Here is a 26,054-nt window from a genome sequence, read left to right on the forward strand (position 1 = left end):
ACTGCCAAAGGTCAGGGTCATCAGGGAAGGCGAAGGCTGGAGTGGAGGTAGGTCTTTAAAAACCCAGAATCGAGACACTAAGATCGATGGGCTAATTCACTGGGGACAAGAAGCAGGACAGTGTAGGTGTGATGCAGGTGTGGCTGTGGCAGGGACAGTGATGAGTCCAGAGCAGGCAGCTGCTATAAAACTTGGAAGGCAGCTAGAAACCAGAGCGTGGATGGTCTTAAATGCCAAAAGAGAGCTGTGCTTCCTCCTTCGAAAAATGGGAAGGTTTCTGAGACCAATATGCAGCATTTTAGGAAGTTACTCTATGACAGTCACATATAAGAAGAAACAGCAAGAGTCAGTTAGCATTTTAGCAATACTTTGGGTAGCCAGGGTGGAAACAGCCTGTTGCAAGGATACTGTGAATGATAAACAATCCAAGGACATTGTGTTAAAAGGGGAGGTGGAGCCCACAGGTTAATTCCCAGGTCCCAAGACTGTGTGACCATAATCATAGTCCCACTGACAACAACAAATCCAGAGGCAAAGTAAGGTTTATGTTTGAAGGAGCAGGGACAGCAAGCGGGAAGGGACACATGAAGGGGAAGGTCACCGGCCATCACCAACTATACAGAAAATCATGTGTTCTCCTATCTGGTTCTCTTGCTCAATACAGGGAAAAAGAATTAGTATTCTAAACTTGTCATTGATCATACTGTGTCCACAATGATTTATCAGTATTCACCCAGAACAAATATGAAGAGATTTTCCTTGGGAATACTCATGTACAGTGCAAAAGCAGATCTAGCCAAGGCCTCAGGCACATCAGCTTCCTTCTCACTTGACTCTTGCTTCACGACCCTTAAAAACAATTACCACCCTGGCTGGTGTAGCTCAGTGGATTGAGTGCAGGCTGTGAACCAAAGTGTCACAGGTTCGATTCCCAGTCAGGGCACATGTCTGGGTTGCAGGCCATGGCCCCCAGCAACCGAACATTGATGTTTCTCTCTCTCTCTCTCTCTCTCCCTCCCTTCCCTCTCTAAAAAATAAATAAAATCTTTAAAAAAAACAAAAACAATTACCTCCGCCCCTCATCAGCCAAGTCCTCTGACCTCTGTCTCGTTGCAGACTCATTACAGTCCTCACCCTCAGCACGCGGGGAAAAATTTAAAACATAAACCCTTTTACTTTCCCACTGACCCCTATCCCCAAGAAGGCTTGCAGGCTTGTTACCTTCAAAGTTAACAGTATTTGCATGTTTGTTCCACTCAGAGAATGAAACCAAATTATTTCCTGATATGCAACATTTAGTACAGATGTTGAAAACGTCTCAAGTGCAGCAGGTGGATGTGCAGACTACGTAGGACAACCTATCTTGTCCCTAGAATATCAGCTGAGCTGAAGTCCACCAGGGGAGGTGGCAGAGCAAAGAGGGGAAGTGCCAAGGCTGACGTCAGACTGCCTCGGTTTGCAGCTCCCACTGGGTAAACTTAGGCAAGCCCGCCGCTCTGTACCTCATTTTCCCCATCTGTAAAATGGAGATGGTAATCCTGCAGGTGTCGATGTTAGGTGCGATTCTACGACAGTTTAGCATCCCTACTACAGCTGATTTCTTGTGTATTGATGGAACCTCTATATTGCTCTAGGTCCGGGAGGCGGGGGTAGGCCAACCTTTTCTGCAAAGGGTGAGACAGTGCTATCTTTGGCTTTGCTGGCCAGATGCTCTGTGTTGCAATGACTCAACTCTGCTGTAGTAGTGCAAAAGCAGGCAGCAAAAACATGCAAACAAACAAGCGAGTGTGCCAATAAAACTTTATTTATAAAAATTACAAAAACAGATTTAATTTCACGTTAAAGTACAGATTTCCCCTGCCATCCTGAAGTACATGTGACCTGCTATAAACCGAAACAGCACGCAGAGAAGAGCACACCCACTTTCCAAAAACTCACAGTACGCCACTTTACTTTTACAAAAGACCCGCTCTAGTACGGCAATGGCTTTTTTCGTAAAAGCCAAAATCTTTGGGGTTTTACAGTCAGTGAAAACAGGTACCAATGTAGGTCTTCTAGGAAAGCAAAGTAACATAATGTGGATTTTCAGAAAGTGAAGATACCTACATTATTATCTCTTAATTTTTTTACCATTAAAAAAATGTAAAACCCTTCTTAGTTCGTAGGCCATACAAAAACAGTAAGCGGGCCCGATTTGGCTCATGGGAGGTAGTTTGCCAAGTTTATGGGTTCTGGAAGCTTCGTGAGGGCAAGGAAATTGAAATACAGGTTTATGACGCAGAAGAAGAAAGAGGAAACTTCTAAGTGTAACTTTTAAAAAGGCTATTTAAGGCTGGCATTCATTTACTGACACTAAACTATGTGCAAGGCATTTTTGTGGAATCACACACTGTTGGCATCAAAGACGGAAGAGTCCCAGTCCCTGCTCTCAAGGAATCTGTGCTTCTCCACGGGAGCTTAGACAGTGAAAGCCTTCCTTCAAAACACGGCCTTCCCGAGCAGGCTTTTGCAGGGCAGAGGCATGCTCGCGCAAGAGGCAGGCAGCCGTTTTGGCGACCCCACCTACAGCCTACACCACCGAACACACAGTGGGTTATCTCGACCTCCCTACTTCCTCCTGTCCTCAAGTTCACTACCAGCGCTTTCCCTCTGCTCCGAGTTACTCTGTTTTGCGTGATCACTGGGGATAACCGTCATGACGATATACTGAACAGGACAAGGCAGCCAACCCCACATTTGAAAAATAACCATAAACTGGTCTTCAGCAATGCAAGATCCCTTCTAATAGACAGCATGTTAGTGGCTCCTGCGGTTTTTCATTTCAGTTCAGGTGGAAACTTGTTCCTATAAGGCAGATTAAACAGGTCTATTTTTGAGCAAAAAAAAAAAAAAAGACACTTCAGAAAAAGATTTTTTCATTGCAAATGTTTTGAAGTACTTTATCCAAAAGAACACAGAACGAAACAGACAAAATGTAGTGCTCTGGTGTACACCTCAGCTGGTTCTAAAGATTGCGGATCTGAAATAACACGACAGAAACCCCGCATGTCCATTTATCAGAACAAGTCAAGAACAAGTCAAGAGTAGAAAGCAAAAAAATTAACATAGCTAATGGCTAAAAACACAAAAGGCATTTTTGGTAAATAATAAATAATAAACATTAATATCACTATAGTACATAGTATAATATGAATACAAAATAAAAACTTAACAAGAATAAATTATTAATATTGTTGATTTTCTGAAGCACTGAAAGGCATTTATCTCATCAGCACTGTCCCTGCAAGAAGCAGCATTGCCGGACACCTTAAAGACAATGGGACACAACGAAAACCAGAAGGGAGAAAGCAGAATTCCTGAGGTTCACTGCCTCCCGTGAGAGCAGGCAGGATTCACAGTCTCAGCACAACCCGGGGAGAAGCCCATCTGCCATGAGGTGTACCAGACCCAGGGGAGGGCAGACTCCACGGAGCAGCGAAACGTGAGCTCAGAGGAGAGGGAGGTCAGCAGGATGAAGGGCTAGGAGGCTCCGGTGCTCACTCCCCTATGAAAACAACAAAGACGACACATAAACAACTACAAACCAACAAAAGTAGGGAGTGATGCTGTCCTAACACAGGGAAAGCTCTGGACGACGAGGAAGCACCAACGCCCCGCAGGCGCACAGGAAAGCACTGGAGGCATTTGGCGGCATCGCCTCCTCAGCCAGCCAGAGCAGCGTGGCACCGGGAGGGGTGCCCTCAGAGAAATCCGCCCCCTGGGGAAAAGGTGGGCAGGACCAGGCACGGCTTACTGTGGCCTTCGCTACAAAAGGGCAGGGTAATGTAGCCTTTCTTTGCCATTCTCAGGTTTTCCTCTTGCAGTTTCAGCTACGGATGAGCAACTCTGGGAGCTGGTGAGAGATGATTACAGTTCTGCCGTGGCGCGAGCTTGAATTCTGTGGCGCTGTGCCGGCGAGCAAAAATCACCCAAGGAGTGTGCCAGGCGGCCCTGCTGGCATCCAGGTTTCCACAGTGATTTGCTCTCCTCTACGCCTCTGCCCTGGCACAGTCAGGGTTTGAAGGAAACTCTTTTACCCTTTCAAGAATACTGTAAGGCATATTATATGCTGATACTTGGGTTCACAAAAATCTCAGCGTACAGTCCCTGTACAAACCTGAAGTTGTCTGAACAAACCTGAAACACCTAGATGTTTTCCTCTAACCCCTTCCAGTCTGTCTAAGGATGTCACATACCCCACCCCAGTGCCTTCTGTTATCCACTTGTTAGTCTTCATCGTGCTGATTCTCCAACTACTGCCCAAGGGCAGAAATGCATTCTTTCAAGTGAGAAGACTACAGCACTGTATGTTCTCATAGCGAGAAAAAGAACTACTTTCCCTCTATGTACCAGGGTTCAAAAACCTCCATAAAATTCATTTGATTATAACACATGCATCATTAAAATAAAGTAGCATCACAATTATGACTAGAAAGCAAAAGAAAAGAAGCAAACAGGGTCAATGAAATTGTTTCATGGAAAAGGAGCAGTGTCAGTGAAATTGTTCATAAAAGCTGTAGGGGAAAATTCAATTCTGAAAATATGTGTTTTCAGCTTCTAAATAAGGAATTTTACTTTCTCAACTCTGAACATATTTTTGTTTTTTAGAATTAGTTAAGAATTAACTAGTCAACAATTTATTGGCCACTCACTATGTAATAAAAACATAAGATCGGGTAGAAAGCATTATTTGACTTTTATTAACCTCACAATGTTGAATACAAATGCAAAGTTCAGGAGTGATCTTTAATTTTAAGCCTATTTCAAAGCATGGTCTCTTGGGTTTAAGAACTAGGGCAGATGTATGTCACAAGGAGGAAGGGAATCAAAGAGCCGGCCCCCAAGCCTCACTGATTTACCTGCATTATTATAAAATCTGAGGTACAGCCCTTATATCCCTTTAAATGGTGTTGTCTTTAGGTTTCCCATTAATACTGTCAGTACTGAATTTTTAACCAGGCCCTACAATCTTTGCAAGTCTTCCAATTACAAATTGAAAAGAAACACAGATAGATATATGTACCAAGTACTTTATGAAATTTAACATACAGCTGAACTTCATATATAAACTTCAAAAATCAATAGGCCTATAATATTCTTAAAACCCAAAGGCTAGATAAGGTCCACTTTCCAATCTTTTCTGCATTTAAGAAATAATTTGATCTAATGATATTAATGTAGAAATACATTATATATTCTAACATCAATAAGAAATGACATTCAAAAGGAGAGTCAATAGACCTTTGCATTTAAAACCAAAGGAGCACATCTTGGACACCTTAATTTATAAAACTGAGTTCTAAGCAGGAACAATTAATGTGTAACAAATACTGCTCATATAAAAGTGCTGGTGACAATTCAATATGCCTTCTCCACAGAATCTGTTCATATATATGTTTCTAGAGCTATAATAAGATTTTATGTTTAAGGTGCTTCAATTTTGCACTGCAGTAAGAATTCATCTGCTACCTCTTTGTACCAATTCCAGTCAATGACCCAGGGGCAACAAGGCAAAACTGCTGTTATTTTCGAGAATGCGGCATTTGTGGAGGTGGAGTGCCCTCTATTGGTAACGAGGAGGATACGCTCATCAGCTGTCCCGCATGCATTTTCTCGTTCACTCGGAGTTCACAGCCGTCCTGCAGCATTCGCACGGCTATGCGGGCAATGTTCTTGGAGTCGTCAAGACCACTGTGAGGCCGCCCATCGTAATCCATCCCCAGTTTTTCAAGCATTATTGTCAGTTTGGTTTGGCTTCTAGGAACCTGACAATAAATAAACAGTAAACAATTCTTTAGTATCCTATAAGTCACTGTGAAGTAGAAAAATAAGAAACTGAAAATTAACAGTAATAACAAAATAAAGTTAAGCAAAGGACAAATACTTCTGGTTAATTAAAGCAAATAAATAACTGAAACGTCCAGGGCTTTAGTGTTTTTAATGAAAATATGTATCAACCGATGGGATCCTCAAGACATCTAAAAAGTTTGGAGTTTTGTCATTTAATAAACCATTCATGAAAGGAAATGTGTTGTTCTTCTAAATTGAAGCTCTACCATTTCACACAAACTAATTCTTTTTTGCATGCTGTTTTTCTGTAATGTATTATTTTACCTGACTGACTCCTTAGGCACAGGCAGCAAAAATATTTCGCATTTCTAGATGATGAACGATAATGATCAAGAATGTAAGACAATGTGATGTAGTATTTTTCAACCTATTTACATACCAGCTCCATTTTGATCAATGTAAAAATCTCACACAGTCCCTAAATTTCACCTTTAAGAACCAATATTCCACCTTCAGTATATCCTCACTAGCAAGAAAATTTCTTAAGTTTTACATTCTGGTCCTAGGTGGTGTGGCTCAGTGGACTGAGCATCAGCCTAAGAACCAAGAAGTCACTAGTTTTATTCCCGGTCAGGGCACATGCCTGGGTTTCAGGCCAGGTCCCCAGAAGGGGGCGTGCTGGAGGCAACCAATCAATGCTTCCCTCACACATCGATATTTTCCTCCTTCCCCTCTCTCTAAAAATTAATAAATAAAATCTTTTTAAAAAAAGTTTCACATTCTGTAGTTTATATAGCTAAATCATCTGCATATCTTAGAGCTTCAGCTGCCTCATCTTCACGGCTGTACTACTGTTTACTCCCAGGGTCATGGGGAGAATCACAAAGCAAATGATATAAAAGAATGTGCTTCTGAAAAGAGCTTTTCCAGGAGCCTCTGAGACCTTGCTCTCTGGCACTGTCATCAGTTTGCCTCAAATAAACTCATAAAAACTCAAACAATAAATAAATAAAAATAACTTCTCCAACACAGTAAAGAGCTTAAGTGAAAGAGACTATTTCTAGAAACACAACCTACCAGAACCGAATCATAAAGAAAAGATAAAATGTAAACAGACCTACAAGAAGGAAGGACGATGAATCAGTAATCAAAAACGTCCTACAAAGAAAAGCCCAGCACCAGTTGGCTTCACTGGTACATTCTACGTTTAAAGAAGAATTAACATCAATTCTTCTCCAACTCTTGTAAAAACTAAATAGGAGGGAAGACTTCCTAACTCACTCAATGAGATCAGCATTACCCTGACACCAAAATCAGACAAAGACCCTACAAGAAAACTACAGACTAACATCCCTTACGATTTCTGATGCAAAAATCCTCAACAATACTAGCAAACTGAATCCAGTAGCCTATTAAATGATTTCTATAACAGAGTGCTGTCATAAACCAAAAGGTCGCAGGTTCAATTCCTGGTCAGGGCGCATGCTAGGGTTGTGGGGGTGCGTCTGAGAGGGGGTCTCTCTCTCATCGATGCTCCTCTCCCTCCCTCCCTCCCTTCCCGGTCTCTCTAAAGTCAGTAAGCATGCCCTCAGGTGAGGATAAAAAAAAAAGTAGTATATATATGCAACAGAATACTATTTGGCCTTAAAAAGGAAATTCTCAAGCAATGGATTATTTAGCCTTACAGAGGAAATACATTCTGACAAAATGCCACATATATTACACAAACCCTGAAGACTCCACGCTAACTGAAAGAAGTCCGTCACGAGAGAACAAATACTGTACGATTCCACTTACAAAAGGTACCCAGTAATACAATTTTATGGACACAGAAAGTAGAATGGTGGTTGCCAGAGGCTGGAGAAAGGAGGAAACTGAACTTATTGTTTAGTGAGAATAGGGGTTTAGTTTTGGAAGATGAATGAGTTCTGGAGATGGCTGGTGGTGAGATCTGTAAGTTTAAAGCCGCTGAAACGAGGTAATGAGGGTTCATCATGCCTTTCTACTTTTGTATATGTTTGTAATTTTTCATAACTTGTTCTTTAAAGAAATCATTTTTCTTATTTTTCTTTTCACTTTCAGAGAGAGGGGAAAGGAGGGAGAGAAGGAGGGAGAGAAACGTCGATGTGAGTGAGAAACATCGACTGGTTGCCTTCCACACATGTCCCGACCAGGCACCAAACCCACAACCCTGGCGCATGCTCTGACTGGGAATCAAAACGGTGACCTTGTGGTTTGCAGGACAACGCCCCACCAACTGAGCCACACCAGCTAGACAAGAGAGCATTTTCACAGTGTGCTTAATAAATCACAAAATAAGTAAAAAGATAAATCCACAAAACAGAAATAAATATCTACCAAATGTAATCAAAGGATCAGTTATCAAAATTAAAGATCTACAAAACAACTAACTACAAAAAGGAACACTACCCAACTTTTAAAAAATGGGTAGGAGATTTAAACCGGGACTCCATAAAAGAAGAAACCCAACTGGCTAATAATCAGGAGCTCAATCTCGTGAGTAATTACGCAAATGCAAACCAGAACCTCTACAAGATGGCATCATACATTCACCAGATTTGCAAACATTTTAAAGGTCTGGCGATACCCGATGGTGGGAAAGACATGAGGAACTGTCCGTTCAGACACTCTGCAGGCGAGGGGCAAACTGATACAGCCCCTCTGGAGAACTGCTGCATCATCTAGTGAAGTCAATGACGCACACATCCTGTACCCATCAGTCCCACTCCCAGGTTTAGACCCTAGAGAAACAAGTGCACGAAGGCACCGGCACACATACACAAGAGTGTTCACACACCCACCACTGTTCATCAAAGCCTGAGGCTGAGGCCAGATACACTCCGGTGCATTCACACAACGGAAACCTACACAGCAATAAAATACATGAGCTACAGCTACACACACAACAGGGATCCATCTCCAACATAAAGTTGAGGGAAAAAGCAAAATAAACCAAAACAGCCAGTATGATGCTAATTATATTATGTTCAAAAAAGACAAACCCTATCTATATAAGGATAAACATAAATATTAAAGCTATACAAAAAAAACCAAAAAAGATTCCCATTAAAAGTATGCATTATGGGAGCTCTGGGTAGGAGAAAGAGGGTTGAGTGAGCGGAACTTACAAGGGAGTTCACTTTAAAACAATCTTGTCAAACTCTACTTTTCTGTATTCATAGTTCTCAGCAGTTGTAAGAAATGTTAAAACCACACACAAAGAAATTTTTTAAAAAAACTTCTCTCATGAAGCTACTTTCGGATGACTTCACCAAAATTCAGTAGTAAAGGAAAAAAGATGACACTGATCTGACACGTGATAGAAAAGAAAAGGAAACCTCCCAGATGATTTTAGGAGCCCGAACAGCAAATAGTTCAGATCACAACAGGATTCAAGACTCCACGTATTCCCCAGAGGAGAAACACCGAAGCTGACAGATGACTGGAACATTCTGAGTACAGATACAGAGATGTGATTTACAGTTTGAATGGAAAGGAACAGGATAAGGAAACTAAAGAAGTCAATTACTGAATGTGAGGAACGGCCGTGAACACTATCACCGTAGGAATACACACACTGAGTAATGATCTAATTACAGAGGTAATGTGACCACGTGAGAAAGACGCAGGGAGGAGGAGGACATGCAGGAATGGTGGCTTTCAATGGAGCTAAATCCTCCTCTTCCACTGCAGGAGCTTCCGAGAGATCTCAAACTGAAATTCAAGACAGCATGAACATGCAATTTAGAAATATTAAGGTCAGCATTAGAATAGCCTTAAAAAGCTAGAAGTGTTTTCTTCAGGAGAACATTGACCAGAACTGGTGAGGGCCATGGGGGAAGACTGCCAATTAGTATAAGCTTTGCAGTATTACTTTAAAAATTTATACTGCATACATATTAAGTTTGATAAAATTCAGTGGAGATTAATTGTCCCACAAACAATCCACAAACTGAATAGCCTTGCAGTTTCAAACATGTTATTGAAGATCATGTTAGACTACTTAGAAACAGGTTAAATGAGAAAAACAGCTTGTCTTTCTCAACTCAGATGAACATTAAATAATTTGGAATCTGAGAAGTAACAATTATATGGCCTTTTTCTGTGAAAAGCATGTAGTAAATCACAACTTAATATGTATGCAAACTATAATAAATGTATCAAGAGTGTAAGAGTATAACCAATAAAATGTAGAAATTTTACCTTGTAAAAGTTTCCGTACGACTTCCGAATATTGATCCACTTCTTAGCAAAAGGAGGGTATTTGAGCCTGCTGAGCTGGCACTGAATGTTCAGGAACTTACTCATGTCCCACGAACTTAGAAATCAAAAACAGGAAACAAATGGATAAAATAAATGCTATACTATTCTTACAAATGAGTATTTTAAGTCACTCTGTTTTTTATTTACATATGTCCCCTTTTAAAATCCCTTTCTCCAAAATACAGATTCAAAAATAAACTTTAATAACAAAAAATAAAAGTTGGGTATAGTGACTTTTTTCACAAACTAGTTCTTACTGGGCTCATCTCAATTACTTTCAGGGCTCTGATTATCTGGGCAAACCTCTGTCTTGCTCAGTATTTTTTCATAATTCTAAAATAACTTTTGTTTTAATGCCTCATTTATCATATCAGGGAGTTCTCTGAGGGTATATTTTGAAACAAAAAGATCAAACATAAGTTAACAAAATATGTGAAGGAGACAAAAGGAACTTGTATCAAGTAGTTAGAACACAATCTGTTCTGCTACAGTATGTTTCTGTAACGCCAATCAACCTATGTCACTAAATAGGAGAATATGGGCTGTGTAAGCAGAAATTGTGTTGGTTCCACACATGGGCTTTCCTAGCCAAAGGGAATCAGAATAATAGCAATCAGACTTATAAGCTTCTGCAGGAAAGAAAAGATTTCTTTCTGGGGTCCTGTTGCCAGGACAGTGGCTGATCTGAGAGTAAAATCCAGCGTACTTTAAGGAAATTAAAAACAAGTGCCTGTCCCCAGGACGCCATTGCTTCCATGCACCCGTAACATCCTCTGAGATGACTTCCACCTACCCTGAGATGCTCGCCTGGGCCTGGAGCTATCAATTATCATTTTTGTTAGTGCTGCAGTTACAAAACTGCACCAGTTTTCAACGGCCTGTCCCAGAGTAGGAGGTTTGTACAGAATCACACATACTGTGTTACACTGGAAACACCCATGTACTTGAGCAGGAACATTGCTCACTCATGTTTGAAATCTGTAAGATTTCTCTAAAGAGGTCCATCAATATTTTCCAAAACGTCCATTTTTAAACACAATTACAATGGGATTAAATTCACTGCTGTTTCCCTGTTGTATGAGAGGGTCTCGAAACCCTTCGTTAAGTGACATTGCAGCTGCAGTGCACAAACTTGCACAGTGTGAAACAGAAATTGGTTATCAGGACTTTCTTCCTGAGCCCTAATAGCTTTATGGGAGAGAAGCCACCTTGGCACAATGCTTGTTTTAATGTTTCTCATCTTCCCACTTAATCTTTCATTTTCACAAATGCTTTTTGAGCATCTATTTTGAACTCAGCACTATAGTAAGCATTATACAAAAGACTACCAAGAAGCAAAAGTCCTTGTTCTAAAAGGGTTTTTAGTCTCCTTGCAAACGTGTTTTAATGTACATAAAGTTTAGACATCCGATTATTTAGTCAGATGCCAACATGAATGATACACATCACAGAGGCTATCATATGACTTCAAGAAAAAAATAAATCAATGTGAAATGTAATGTCCGGAGCAAAGCACAAGATGGGCCTTGGTGAATACAACAAAGAAGTGGCCAAGGAAGGGAGTGGCCCAGTGGAGAGGAAGGCATGAGGAAGCACATAAGGCCAAACCGTGGGATTCACAGACCAGCCTGGCTGGAGGGAAAAGGAGCAATGGCAGGCGGCTCAGGCTCCACGGGTAGGGCAAGACTAGACGAGAGAACCTCGAAAGCAAGACTGAAGAGTCTGCACTTTGCTGAGAATGTAAGTGTTCTGATGAAAACAGTTTTCACTTTACATATTAATATTTATCTTTCTCTAGTCTTCTAGTCCTGGGTTAGACTGTTATCCTTGCTTGCTTTCTTCTCTTTGATCCCTAAGATTCAAATTTAACTAAGAACAAGAATACAAAAGGAAAAATATTGCCTCCATTAGTAAATAATATTTTTATGGTTATTTTAAAGGTAAATAAGGACATCTCTAATCTTAACAAGTAGACAAAAAAGTAATAATTTTCCTACTTACCCATCTGTTAATATGCAATACTTATACTTTGTTCCTAATTCCTTCAATTTCATCCAGTCGATTACTTTTTTCAGGACCTGAGGGAAGGTATCAGCTCTGTCTACCTGATCCTGGGGATATAAAAGTAAAACATAAAAATCAGAGTAGCTACTGTAGTCCTACAAAACACCCAGACACAAACACTGGCAGGAAAGGAACAGAAAAAGAAAGTTTTATCTATGATGTTTTAAATTCTTCATGGTTTCCTTTGCCGAGATACACCAAACAATTCATTTTTAAGACAAAAAATTGTTTATAGCCAAGTATTAGGGACTGCTTTCAAGTGAAGCACAGAATACTCCCTAAGTCAAGATTTAAGACCATCCCCAACAGTTGTCTTTGTGCGGGCCTCAGCCCCGTGGCTTACCAATTCTCTGGCGTGGAGAAAGGGAAACCTCTTCTCGCGGAAAGCCACAGCCCTCTGCAGTGACCTCTAACTTCAAAGCTCACATCTTTCCACCACATACTACATAACACTGCCAAACTGATCTTCTTAAAATGTGAATCTTACCCAAACTTAACTCCTTCCAAACATGCCCCACGGCTTTCAGCATAAAAACACACGCATTTTTTCACGATCTGGCTCACCTGGGCCTACCACTTTAGCTTATTCATGACCATGTCCTGTGAACCGTCCCGAACTACTTACAGTTCTGCCGTGCACACTTGAAATGCCCAGTTATTCTTTTCCACCCATTGACCTATCATGACTCAGCCCAAGTTAACCAACGTGCGAAGTCTGTCCCAGGACAGCCCTGCCATAGGAAGCCCTTTGTCAGGCGCCTGTAAAACCCTGACGAAACACTGACTTGTCGGCCTTCCTCACCACGTTGCGATCACTGTTCATTCTGTGTCCTCCTCAATAATACACTGGTAACTGAACTGCAGCGACTGGCTTGACCATCTTTGTATCCCTGGTGCCTTGGCAAATACTACAGCAGGCACTCAGGTACTTGCTGAGTGAGTGAGTGAGTGAGTGAAGGAAGGAAAGAAGGAAGGAACTAAATAAATGAACGAAGGGCCGGCCACATTAGAACACACCCAGAAATCAGACACCTAAAAAGTTAAACTTTACTGCATATAAAGTCAGGTTGAATGCAGATAGATTTTAAAACTCTAGCTCTAAGTTCAGCACAGTGACACTTATCTTACTAACATTCCAAGCAAATGAACCTTTAGATTCATCGCTACAACTCTTTAAGAGGAAAAGCTGAGAAAAAATTACCAGGTGTAAAATTTCCTTTTCTATTTCTTAAACATTACACAAGGAAAAGATCTTTACAAAGCAAGCAAAGTATCGTATTCACTTACATTGTTTACAACACTAATGCGTTAAAACTATGAAATAAATCGCTAATTTCAAAACTTCTTTCAAACTCCTGAAAAAGGAACGTAAGATTATAACCTGAGTAATTCCAGTTAGATTGATGCAGAAATCAGAAAGCTGTGTGTGAATCTCCGGTCTCACATACTGCTGAAACGTGTCTTCCTACGAGGGAAGAACAGCGAGTTACTGCGTTTTCTATGCATAAGGTTGGTGACACACAATGCATAACTTCATACAAACATAAATTCAGCCACGTGACAGTGTGATTTCACAGGTGCTTATGGCACAGAACTTGTACAGCTTTAACAGCTTAACGGTAACTCCCCATGCCCAAAGCACTCTGATTTCCCCCCTTATAATCCATTTTAATTAAGAGAGCTCTTTGATAAATTCTCCAGAAGCACTCTGATTTTTTTGGTTAAAAAATTATGTTTCAGAGTTTAAAAAATCTTACAAGAAATCAAGTGTCTGCAAGCAAGGCAGCAAGGTTTAAATAAACATTTTCCTGAGGAGCAAAATGTTAAAAATTTTGTTTGTAATGTTTGGAAACTGTAAAGCTTATTAAACGCAACCTCTACTTCAAGATACTAAAAGGTTTTCAAATAATAATAAATTATTTTAAATGCCAGTCTTTAGTTATAATAAATTAGCTCCAGGTTACTGCTCGCATTTACTCCTGAACAGTCATTACTATATTAAGATTCCATTAAACTGAATTCTAAATTCAGTTTACTGAATTCAGTTCAGTTTGACTCTGAATTCTAGACTCAAAATTTGACTCTATGATATCTAGTAGTTTAAAGGGTAATAATGTTTATTTATTTACTTTTTCAGCAATTTTTAACCTCTTCAAGAATCCTTCTTGCTTGCCTTATTTTATGCTCACATCATCTCTGTGAACTCAGTAAGGCCAGTACTGTTATCAGATCATACTCAGTCACTTGTTAAAAATTAAGGACAATTTCAAAGCCCAAAGATTTATAGGCAGAAACTGTTAATACTAGGTAGATATGGAGAAAAAGACAAAGAGTATTCTTTGTGGTAGATTTAAATATTAAGAAATTAAAATTAAAAAAAGAAATAAAGGTAAAATTATATTTCTTAAGAATAATTTTTTTACACTTTAGTGTACTAGGTAGATGAATTATAAATATTTACTAACAACTGTAAAAGAACAAAAGTAAAGAAGAGCAAAGAACATTTTCACTTTAAAACTTAGATGCTCTTGCTGTGGCCAGGTGGCTCTGGGGGTTGGAGCGCCAGCCCACACACCAAAAGGATGTAGGTTCGATCCCCAGTCAGGGTATTCACAGGAGACAACCAATCGATATTACTCACATCAATGTTTCTCTCCCACCTGCCCCCCTCTAAAATCAATAAACTTATCCTTGGGTGAGAATAAAACAAATTTTTTTAACTTAAATGCTCTTTACTTACATGACAAACTGTAAAAGAAAAAAATTCTACTTAATTGAATTTCATAAATAAGTGAAGTCTTCTAAATGTCAATATTTTGTTTTATAATTTTAAATGAAAATCCTTCAAAAAATATGCTGCAACTTCACTTATCATTACAAGCAAGTGATACTAAGTGTTAACACTGATAAAATTTCACTATTTAATGCTTTTAACAGAATGATGCTATAGAGAAGTATGCATTCATTGACCAAATGTTTAATTAACATTTCAGTAAGTGGCATAGTTAGTTAAAATGTGAGGAGGGTTATTAGAAAACAGAGCAGGCAAGAGCAATCAGAAACACTGGGTGTGTGAGACTGTTTCAGCTACACTATTAAATAGGTAACCCAGTCAAGCTTTATTTAGAAGGTTCAAGTTAAGGAAGGACAGGGATGGAGGGAATTAGCAGCAAACCCTCTGGGAAAAAGGAACCAGATAAAGCCTAGGAGGTGAAGGGGATGAGCATGTCTGGCATTCTTTGAGAAACAGCAAGCATGTCAATAATTAGGAACAATCAGAGGTAGCAAGAAGACAGATCATGTAAGAAATAGGACTTTTGCTCTGCGTTAAATGGGGAGCCACTGAAGGGTTGTGAGCAGAGAAATGAAGTGATCTGACCTACGTTTTACAAGAATCATTCTGGACAGAACCGGCTGTGGGGGACAGGGATAGGAGCCCAGAAACCGGTCAGCTGGTGAATGCAGTAAACCCAGCAGGAAGTGACTGGGGCTCCGTGCTGGATATATTCTGAAGGCCAACAGGAGTCGTTGTCGGCTGGATGTGTGATGTGAGAGAAACAGACGTATCAAGGATGGCACCCAGGTTCTGGACTGAGCAATTAGACAGAGTGGCCATCACTCGAGCTGGGGCAGGCTGAAGATAAAATCGGTAATCTCGGGTGAATTCGATTTGAAACTTGTTAAGGTTTCTGTTTAGATGTCTAAACAGAGATGTTAAGTAAGGAGTCTGGATTTGGACAGAGGTCCAGATTGGACATATATATATATTTGGAAGTCAACAGCACATAGGTTCTAAAGCTAAGGAATGAGATGATAGAGGAGATCATTGAAGAAGAGGACCTGGGCACCTGATATTAGGAAGTTGGGAAGAGGAGAAGGAACCAGAAAGGAAAATTGCAAAAGGTAACTAGTGAGGCTGGAGAAAAATCAAGAGAATGAGGTGTCCTGGCAGTTACTTGAAGAAAGTGTTTCAAGGAGGGAGTGGTCCATTTCCCAGGATTTAGGTAAAGGGCAAAGATGACAATGACGACTGATTTTAGTGGAGTGATGGAATTGAACACATTACTGAAACCTGCGATGGTATGGGTTTGAGAGAGAATGGAGGAAACAGACAGAAGTGTGTACAACTTTTTCAAAGAAATTTGCCATAGAGGAACAAAGAAACGGGGCAGCTGGCAGGGAAGTGGGATCACATGAAGGCTTTTACAGTGTGAAAAATGACAGCATGCTCGCGTGTGGTGGGAACAATAGAGGGGAAAGCGATAAACCACTAACGTCTAAGTGAGGGAGAACTGCCAGAGCAATGTCCTTGTGGAAGAGAGAAAGTAGAATCCAGTGAGATATGCAAGATTATCTGCCTTCATAGCTCATTTTCCCTTTTATTTACCTTTAATATGCTTTGGACGTAGAAATTAAATAAATAGGCTGACTAAAAATATAACTAAAAGAGGCTCTAAAGAACACAAAAAAACAAAACCTATAAATTTTAATGCATAAAAGCCTCTTTATATTTACTCCCAATTTGTTGGGAGTAACTTTGGACAACGAGATGTTACGACATATCCTCACTCAGATTTTACAAGGAAAGGAGTACTGTGTTGGAGGATTGCTGCTGCCTTCCTGAACGAGGAGCACTGACACCTAGTCTCTAAAGCATATGTATTATTACACGGCCAGTTTTAGGTTGAAAGATGATTTTTCAGAGATCAGAACACACTATAGTAGTGGTTCTCAACCCTGACTGTGTATCAACTGAGTTTTTAAAAAGTGCTGATGTCGGGGCCCCAGCACAAAACAGCTCAACCAGGATCTCTGGGATGAGGGCCAGGCATCGGTGTTCCCCCTCCCCACCCCCACAACCCAGGAGATTCTGATGTCCAGCCAGATATGTGTTCTAAACAAACAGAAAAAAACACTATAATTTCAGTTACCAGAAAAGGAAAAATGCAGACTATGAAATTATTTCATTATAGCTTTTCTATTAACCAAGCTGATACACAGCAAGAGCAAAAGGCCCACTTCAGAATTCTAATTCTATCTGAAACAGCAACTGAGATCTCTGCCTTACTACCCAACCCCAGGATAGTTGCTGCTAAGAATAAAATTAAAATATAACAATTCACTTACTATTTCTAAGGTATGAGTATTCAGTAAAACAACAGGAAATTCAATTATTTCATGTAAGAACTCAGGTGGGTTACCCTCTTCACAAGTGGCTTCAAAGTCAATAATACAAATGTAGTCATAGTAACTGCCAGCACAACTGTCCTCTTTCAACATCAGCTTCTGCTTCTTGTAATAGTTTTTCAGCCTCTTCTTTAGTACATCCTTTACTCCTCTAAGGGAAATAATAAAATTAAAACTCTTAGGTGAATTTCACAGTCAGGAATCTGAACTCTTACCTGCTGTCACTGGCAGTCACAGCGTAATTTAGCAAATGCCAGCTAAAAACGAATGTAAAGGAAACAAGACTCAAAGCTAATTCAGCAAAGAACTAATTGAAATACTAGGTTTAATAAAGAATTACTGTTTTCCTTCACAAGTAACTTCATTTTTGTAGTAAGAGCATTGTCTTCCATGTACACCATACACCACCTACACAGCTGATCGCCTTAAAGATTAAGATGACACACATGACACAAAAACTGAAATTAATATGGAATCATTCTGTTGGCCACATGTGAAAATTCAGGTAAATTAAACACATTGTGCTATCTCTTCCCTTTCCTTTGTCTTTTGCAGGTTAGACAACTAAAAAAGTCCTTATGAATATGAAAACATACGAGCCTAGTAAATAAAGCTGAATGTCTGTTAGCTATTTAACTAGGAAAACTAATTTATAAGATGCCCTAGAGTGATCTGTGTCCAGAAAACGTTGTGATACTCAGTAACTTCTTAGTTAGATGTTGCTTTCCTCATTTACCACGGGTAGAGTATGATTTGGGAGATTTCGGTATTACAGGTATTGTTAAGATACATGCCCCACAACTGGGCAGGGGGGCAGGGGGACTGGTTGTCCTAAACAGGTAACAGTGGCTGGTAAAGGTAGTCGTGTTCTTCAAACAGCATGTACTTCTTCAAAGAACACTGAGAGGAACCACCAGCGCTCAGACCTCCCTCAGGACTCACTTGGTTGAGCCCTGCAATGCCCTGCAAATACAAATGGTAGTGACAGTCACATCTTATTAATTAACGTGTGGTGACAAGTAAGGCACTTTGGTCACAGCACCGATTAGTGACTACTAAAAAATATATTTTTAGCCCTTTGTTTTCCTTTCTAATCTACCATGGAAAGGGAATCCTGTCCATGTAGTTAGTTGTTTTAAGATAAAATGTCTTAATATATTTTTATTTATTTGCTTGAGATTTTCCAAATTACCAAAACCTGGCAAGGAAACCCCTTAACTCCTTTCACATTAAGGTATCATGAGTGTCCTTCCTCTGGGTCATGTAACAGCTTTGAATTGTCTTAATTTCTTTCTTTTTTTGGAGAAACCCTATTTTACTAAAAGGTTGCCTATAAACCTACCGGCAACACAAATGTATAACCAGCTGCTCCTGAAACTTGCATCTTTTACATCCCCCTTGTCCCTCCACAATCAAACCATCATCATTTCTGCAAATTCCAACTCAGGGAAACATTCAAACTCTGGGTCTCCTCAATTCTCTCAGTATGGTTCCCAGTAGCTTCCTGGACTATGGCAGACGTCGCCACTATCACAACCTTCCTATTTACTTTTCACGTTACTGAGAACTGAGCACTAGTGCCAAGTTCCTGCTGAAAATACCTTCAGTGCCTCCCTTCTGCTTACAAAGTAAAACACAAGACTTTAGCATGGAGTTGTTTCACAACTTAGCCATGACCTATCATTTCAGTATAATCTTCAGAAGCTCCCACTTCCCATAGTACATCACATACTACAGAGAAAACATGCTATAAGTCATTGTCTGAATATGTGGTATACTTTCACATTCTATAGCTTTGGTAGAAACAAAGAAATGAAAGAAATGAAAAGAGAAAGAGAGAGAGAAGGGGGGAAGAGAGAGAAAGAAAGAGAGAAAGAGAGAAAGAGAGAAGGAAAAGAAAGAAAAGAAAGAAAGAGAAAGGGAGAAAGAAAGAAAGAGAGAGAAAGGGAGAAAGGGAGAAAAATCATGTAGCAAAAAACATACAAACAGGAATTAGGAGTTTTGAGTTCCTTCTGCCTCAAACAGAACTGTTTGGCACATCAACTCCTATGTCACCCCGAATCCCCAAGACAGCCTCTCTTGTGTATTCTCACGCTGTACTTGGCCAGCCCTCCAGTACATCACTGGTCACTCTGCACTGTGATCATTTGTTTTCGTATTTTCCCAAAAGACCATGAGATTTACAAAGTGGGGAAAAGATCTGTTTTACCTTTAAAACTTTATTGCCTAGTGTAGTGCTTAGAATTCAGTAAGTGCTTGTTGAATAAATGTACAAACATACATCTAGATCTCTAGCTCTCATGCAAGTCACGAGTAAGCAATTGGTCTTCACACCTAGGAAGGACAAAAATTTTGCTCAGAAAATCCACAGGCTATAGGTTGTTATCTTCATAACAGAAAAAGTTAAGGGGAAATGAGGTTTCTTCACAAATTAAGATGTAGACAAAATAGAAGAAAAGTATATTATGTGTGTACTCTTTTGAAAAGTAGAAGCTCTATTTTAAAGGAAAGAGGAGCAATAATCCTTATAAGAGAAGGATTCAGAGATAGCCAGAAATAATAAGAGTTTTCATCTATTATATGGAGTCAGTTTTTTTCTTGATGCCTAGAAGTTCTATTGCCTATCAACAATCTTCATGGTTTTCTGGATTCCAAAGGTCATTCTTGTCTCACTCCCCAAGTCAAAATAAAGTAATTTGTTTTGCAAAAAAATAACTAGTAAAATCTTAAGTATGTATTCATCTCACAAAAGACACACACACATAGAGTTGGGTTAGCTGCGCTGAATTCTCATTCAATATATAGTTAAACATAATGCATACTATTATTCTGCATATTTTTAGAAATCAAAAAAAGGGAAAAATACTTCCTTGTAGGTAAATGATTTTTTAAAATAATCTAGTTTCAAAGAAACCCTCCTTATAAAATAATACAAATGGACAAGAGAAAATACTCAATCTCATTAATAAAATATTATCCCACAACCAAATGAGCAAATAGAAAATTTAAAACACACTTAGTATAATAAGACAGATATTCCTTTACACTGCTGGTAGACTGTCAGAAACTTCAGAGACTTTGACCCCTCAGCCCTAGTCTCCATCTGACAGACTGGCAGAAAAAAATCAGAGATGCACACAGATTCCTGGGCAAGACTGTAAAAGACAGTTGTTATTTGAATTGTTAATAATTGTTATTTCTTTATGGTAAGATTATAGATTATCTTTAAGTTTTTCAGTGTTTTCAAGATTTTCTAGGAGAGCATGGAATACTTTTCTAACTTTAAAAAGTTATTTTTATTTACCTGGTTTCAAGTTTGAATTCTGAAAGTTTAGCTCTGAGTTCTTCCTTACTCATTCTATTAATGCAGCCATTCGTAATAGCAATCTCTTTGTAAACTGGGTCACTGAAATCACTTGAATTGGAAGTAATGAACTTAGATCCTTTTGTTTCTTGACCATCAAGTCTACATCGTTGCTTCTTCTACCAAAAAAAGAAAAAGACATAGTATAAATTAGTACAAATATCTTAGAGAGTCAAACTCCTGAGGAGGGCGTCTCTTTGTGCTCCATGTTCAATGAAAAATGCCTGTTGTAACTCCTGGAGGGAAGGCAGGATAGGAAGAGATGTGTTTCCAAACAATTGACCCTGTTCCCCTCTGAGTCAAGAAGTTCCTTGTAACAACGAAGCTATGTAAAAAGGGCACTAATGTTGAGAGTCACAGCCACCTCAGTCCAGAGCCACAGCTGACCATTTACCAGCAGCATGACCATAGGTAGTTACTTATTAACCTCTGATCTTCCATTTCCTTATCTATAAAACAAAACATAATAGTTGTCTCAAATGGCATTTCGTAATGGTAAACAGCATTTAGGCAAGATTATTATAAGGATTAAATGACATTATGTATATCAGGATCCTAATACCATATCCACCATGGCTATTAATAAATGATCATTTTTCTTATTACCACCACAGACCATGGAACAGACACCTTTTGACTAAAAATATTCTACAATTTACAAACTAATTTTAAATTAATCTTTTTAACATTGTGCATGTATAAATAAGCGACTTCCTGAGAAGTTTTCACCTGACTTCCTTTCACAAAGCTAACAGAATTGCCAAATGTAAAAATAAAATGAACTAGAATTCTAGTTCAAAATTTCCTAGTACTCAAGGCAAAGAAGAAAATGTATTCAGTTTCAAACACGCAATTTCCAAAAGTCACATATAACAGTTGTTCAGGATAACTATATTACTATGTTATAAACCTTTTCTCTTTTCAGAAATAAAAGTTGGTGTTCTAAAGAAAAATGACTTAATTTTAATCATTCTACAGGTAGTCCCAATATGCTAAGATGCTGCTTGAAAGATTTATTTATAAATTAACTATTTTCCACATGCAATGTTACAATATTAGGGATGTTCTTGAGTTTTCAAAAATGCTTTAGCACTTGTTATTAATCCACATTGAAACGTGTTAACTTGGTCATAACTGACCACACTGTCCCATGTGAACTTGAGTTACAGATTAAGGGAGACAGCCAGGAAAAGGCCATCGTCCTTGACTTCGAGCTAACCGTGAAGGTTCGGGGACTATTTCTCACTCTAAGTGCTCACTTGAATTCAACGCACACTTACAGGAAATGTAATGCTAGGTACTGTGTGCTCAAGTACTCAAGAATCACTCCCATCTCCTTTGAAGAAGAGGCTAATGTGCGAACTGTCCATAAACTGAAAAATAACTAGTCCCTCCTCCTCCCCCCCTCCCTCTCTCTGGTGCATCACCCTTCCCCCTTCCCTCACCATCCCCCACCTCTTCCCTCCAGGCTTGTACCTCGGTGAACACTCAGCTCTCTTCTAAGTTCCAGAGCCCATTCCTTTGTGTCTGCGATTTGTATCCTGAGCCCACACAGTCCCACTGGCTCACTTTTTCTATCTCTGCGATTTCTAAATAAACTTTTGCTTGTATTTGAAATTAAAAAATACTATATTGAAGCCCGTTGTTGACAAATGTTTAAAGGTTTCATTACACTGATCTTTGACTGAAATTAAAAAAATATTTTTTTCAATAATACATTAAATTTATAACTGGTTATTTTATCACAAGAATTTAACCAGGATAAGTTTCCTGTCTATAAACTACATTTAATTTCAAACTTCATCTTCAGTCAGGTTCAAATTTAGGTGAACAATCAGTAATAGTCTGTCTACCAAAACTGATGCCTCGGTTAATTTAAGTAAATCTTCTCTTTGGTTAAATCCTCTCTCCGATTCACTTACTTAATTCTTATATAAAATAGAAGTTACAAAAGTTACTCCCAAGTTAACATTTTTGTGGTTTCCTCTAGATATGCTATCAAGCATGGTTTTTTTTAAAGATCTGCTTCCTCTCCTCGGTCCAACTTGAGCCCTCTTCCTTCAGCGAATTTTAGGGCACTGTCAAGATCCAGAACTCAGTGATCAGCGCTGAGGTCTACACTAATGGCCTCCAAAGCATGCTCAAGTCAATTCACTAAGGAGCAAGAAAAAAAATCATTAAAATCCCTGCACGGACTATTAACCTACAAAAAACACCAAATTAGTTTACTAAATAATGTAACAGACTGACAATTGCATTCTCCCCGGTGTCTGCCCACCTCTCACATGTCACACACTACGGGCCACATAATGAGGACAGATTACAAAGTATGGAGAGGAACATTCATTCTCACAGTACCGTGACATTTTGCAATTTTCGTGTATCCAGGTGGTTACATGGTTTATATTATCCCAAATAATAGAAACTTTACATTATGGAGAATGACCACAAAAATCTTTTAAGCTAAACAGAAGTTTACCATGATCTTGTAGTAAAACACTTAAGTATTACCGAACTTAAAGACGAGTTACACAGTTTGTTTTACAAAAAGATAAGTATTCCAAAACGGATGTGTCCTTTACCGTGAAGAGAAAGGAACTGATAGCCTGATCCTTCAAAGTTTTTTTTAATGAATTAATAGATATCTTGGAAATGTGTTCATTATTTTATTGCCAAAAAATGTGCATTATCTAGTTTTTTTAAAAAAAAAACCTCTGCATCTGATCTGCACGTGTGTACAAAAACTTAAAAGCAGACTTCAACTTAACATTCTTCCAAAGGAAGAGTTCTGATGGGATTTAAGCCTACTTGTTAAAAACATAAAAATGCAACACGTGCCCTGGCTGGCATAGGTCAGTGGATTGAGTGCAGGCTGTGAACCAAAGCATCGCAGGTTCGATTCCCAGTCAGGGCACATGCCTGGTTTGCAGGCCATGACCCCCAGCAATCACACATTGATGTTTCTCTTTCTCTCTCTCTCTTTCTCCCTTCCTTTGCCTCTCTAAAAATAAAATAACTAAAATTTTAAAATTAAAAAAAAATCTTCCTTAAAAAAATGCAACACGTATTAGTTTACAAATACAACTAATATTAGGGATAATGGAAATTTACTTAGCTAAGGTTCAATAAAAATACTTTGCTTAACTGAGAATTTTTAAAAAACTATCATCATTTATTAAGAGTATTCAACAACAGATTTTTAACAAATATGGCAGTCACTAAAACCAATCTGGAACATAGACCCCAGTTTTAAGTCGCCATATCTCAAAGTTTTAAGTCTCAAATACAATGAAATATATACTCAATTGCACTTCTCTTACTAAAAGAAACTTTAAAAATTATTCTTAAACTGACTTAATTCTTAACTGATGATATTGACAGTACCACAGATTAAGAGGGAAATGAGGTGGAAGAAGAATGGTTCTTTAGAGAGAAGAAGGGGCAAGGACGGTCTCTTTTGAAAATATCTAAAGAATAATTCTACGCAGAAAACCCGCAGGAAGCGCACGCGAGGCACGGCACAGGGAGCACACAGAGACCCCTAAGGAAGGCGAGGCAGCCAGGCGCACCGGGGGGCAGAGGGGGAGAACTGTGTGCGATGCAGTCAGCCGCGCTCGCAGGAGCCAGGTCTGCGGGGCAGCAAACTGGAGACCAAAGAGGGGAGCAACCCCGTCACAGTCGTGTCACTAACAAAGGTCATTCCAGCCGCTACTTGGAGAATTACTGTAGGGGGAAGCAGCATTAGCTAGGAAGCCACTTACAAGTATCTACTCTATGAGAGGCTCGACATTAGCTTGTTATTAATAGAAAATGATCAATTTTATATTACATTACTTACGATCCTCAACGCTGGTCAAAATAACTATATTCATTAAATAACATGAATAAACATGCTCTTAAGTCCGTTTTTACCATTTTGTCACTGTAACTAGAATCTACCAAACTTGAAATCATTTAGAAAGTGAAGTCATATGAGACAGTGTTAAGCAAACAAAAATCAGGGACGAAGCTCCAACCAAAAGACACAATCACCTTTCGTTAAGGCTGGAAGAGATGGGCTTAAAGGTCTTAAGTGACATAGACATAGTGCAATTAAAAATAAACCGTACCAAGCGCTGGCTGGCGTAGCTCAGTGGATTGAGCGCGGGCTGCGAACCAAAGCATCACAGGTTCAATTCCCAGTCAGGGCACATGCCTGGGTTGCAGGCCATGACCCCCAACAATCGCACATTGATGTTTCTCTCTCTCTATCTCCATCTCCCTCCCTTCCCTCTCTAAAAATAAATAAATAAAATCTTTAAATAAATAATAAATAAATAAGTAAACCCTACCAATCACCGAGACAGTAACTGGTCGTAGAATGACTACGTGCACAGAATGTTTGTATCAGAATGCCCACTCAGAACTTACAACACCACAGTCCACAGAGTTCTCCTCCCCACTATTCACTCTCATCTAGAAGGTAACTAGGGCCACAGAGGGCTCTGTGACAGCCACCCAGGGTAAAGGCTCGGGGAGCTGGAGACAGAGAAACCGGCCGCGGCTGGGGTCAAAGGGCGCGCAGGGTGCGCTTCTGCCGGACTCCAGAACAGAGGGGCGCGCAGGCATCCAGGGCTTGCGGACGTCCGGAGCGGCGGACGCCTGCGGGCAGGGCGCGGGCGGTCTCCTCACCTCCGGGTGCGGATGCCGCGGCTCCTCCCCAGACACCGACCGTGGCGACTCCTGCCGCGCGGGAGCCACGGCCTCACCGCCAGGCTCCTTGCTCCGCTCATCCTCCATGCCCGATGTCAAGTAAGAAGAGAACAGCAGGAGCTCCAATCGCTCACTCTCACTCCGCCAAGCTCTAAAACCTCGCCTTTCTCCGTCAAAAAATTACCGGCTCGCGTTCCCGCGGCCTCAGCCACACAAACTGGGGTAGACACCGCCCACTTCCGGGAGCGTGTGGCGTCTACACGCCGCGCAGGCGCAGTGAGCCAGCGTGTACACACACAGGACGCCAAAGCTAGTGCAGGCGGAAGAGGGGAAGGAGACGCCAGCGGGTGAAAAATGGGGAACCGAGCCCAGCCCCGAGGCATCGCAGGGTCGTACAGAAGCGACTCAGGAGTCTGGACTCCAGTCGTTAGAGTCTCCCGAGTAAATGATCCCATCAACGTTTTCTGATAAGGAAAACAAGGAGTACTATATTGAGAAGTAAATTTTTGTCTGTGTTTTTTCCCCTTAAAACAACAGACTTACCTTTGTGTTTATAAACTAAGGTTTATAGGCTCAGAAATTATAAGGACGTCTAAGGTACAACTCCTGAGCTAATAATCTTTTTTTTCCAGGA

General features: G+C 39.9%; 1 protein-coding gene across 1 annotated transcript; it reads right to left on the minus strand.

Annotated features, from left to right (window-relative positions):
* Positions 1 to 1,786: 1,786 nt before the first annotated feature.
* Positions 1,787 to 25,647, minus strand: ERI1 (exoribonuclease 1). Its single transcript, XM_045821877.1, has 7 exons — positions 25,400 to 25,647; positions 20,669 to 20,847; positions 17,305 to 17,515; positions 13,559 to 13,642; positions 12,115 to 12,224; positions 10,054 to 10,168; positions 1,787 to 5,804 (listed from the first exon to the last, which is right to left on the minus strand). Exons 1-7 carry the CDS (start codon positions 25,505 to 25,507, stop codon positions 5,562 to 5,564), a joined length of 1,050 nt encoding a protein of 349 aa, XP_045677833.1. The 5' UTR covers positions 25,508 to 25,647; the 3' UTR covers positions 1,787 to 5,561.
* Positions 25,648 to 26,054: the final 407 nt, after the last annotated feature.

This window comes from Phyllostomus hastatus, unplaced genomic scaffold (genome assembly GCF_019186645.2).
Source record: "Phyllostomus hastatus isolate PE091 unplaced genomic scaffold, TTU_PhHast_1.1 phas_scaffold_46, whole genome shotgun sequence".
In the NCBI taxonomy this organism is placed as follows: Eukaryota; Metazoa; Chordata; class Mammalia; order Chiroptera; family Phyllostomidae; genus Phyllostomus; species Phyllostomus hastatus.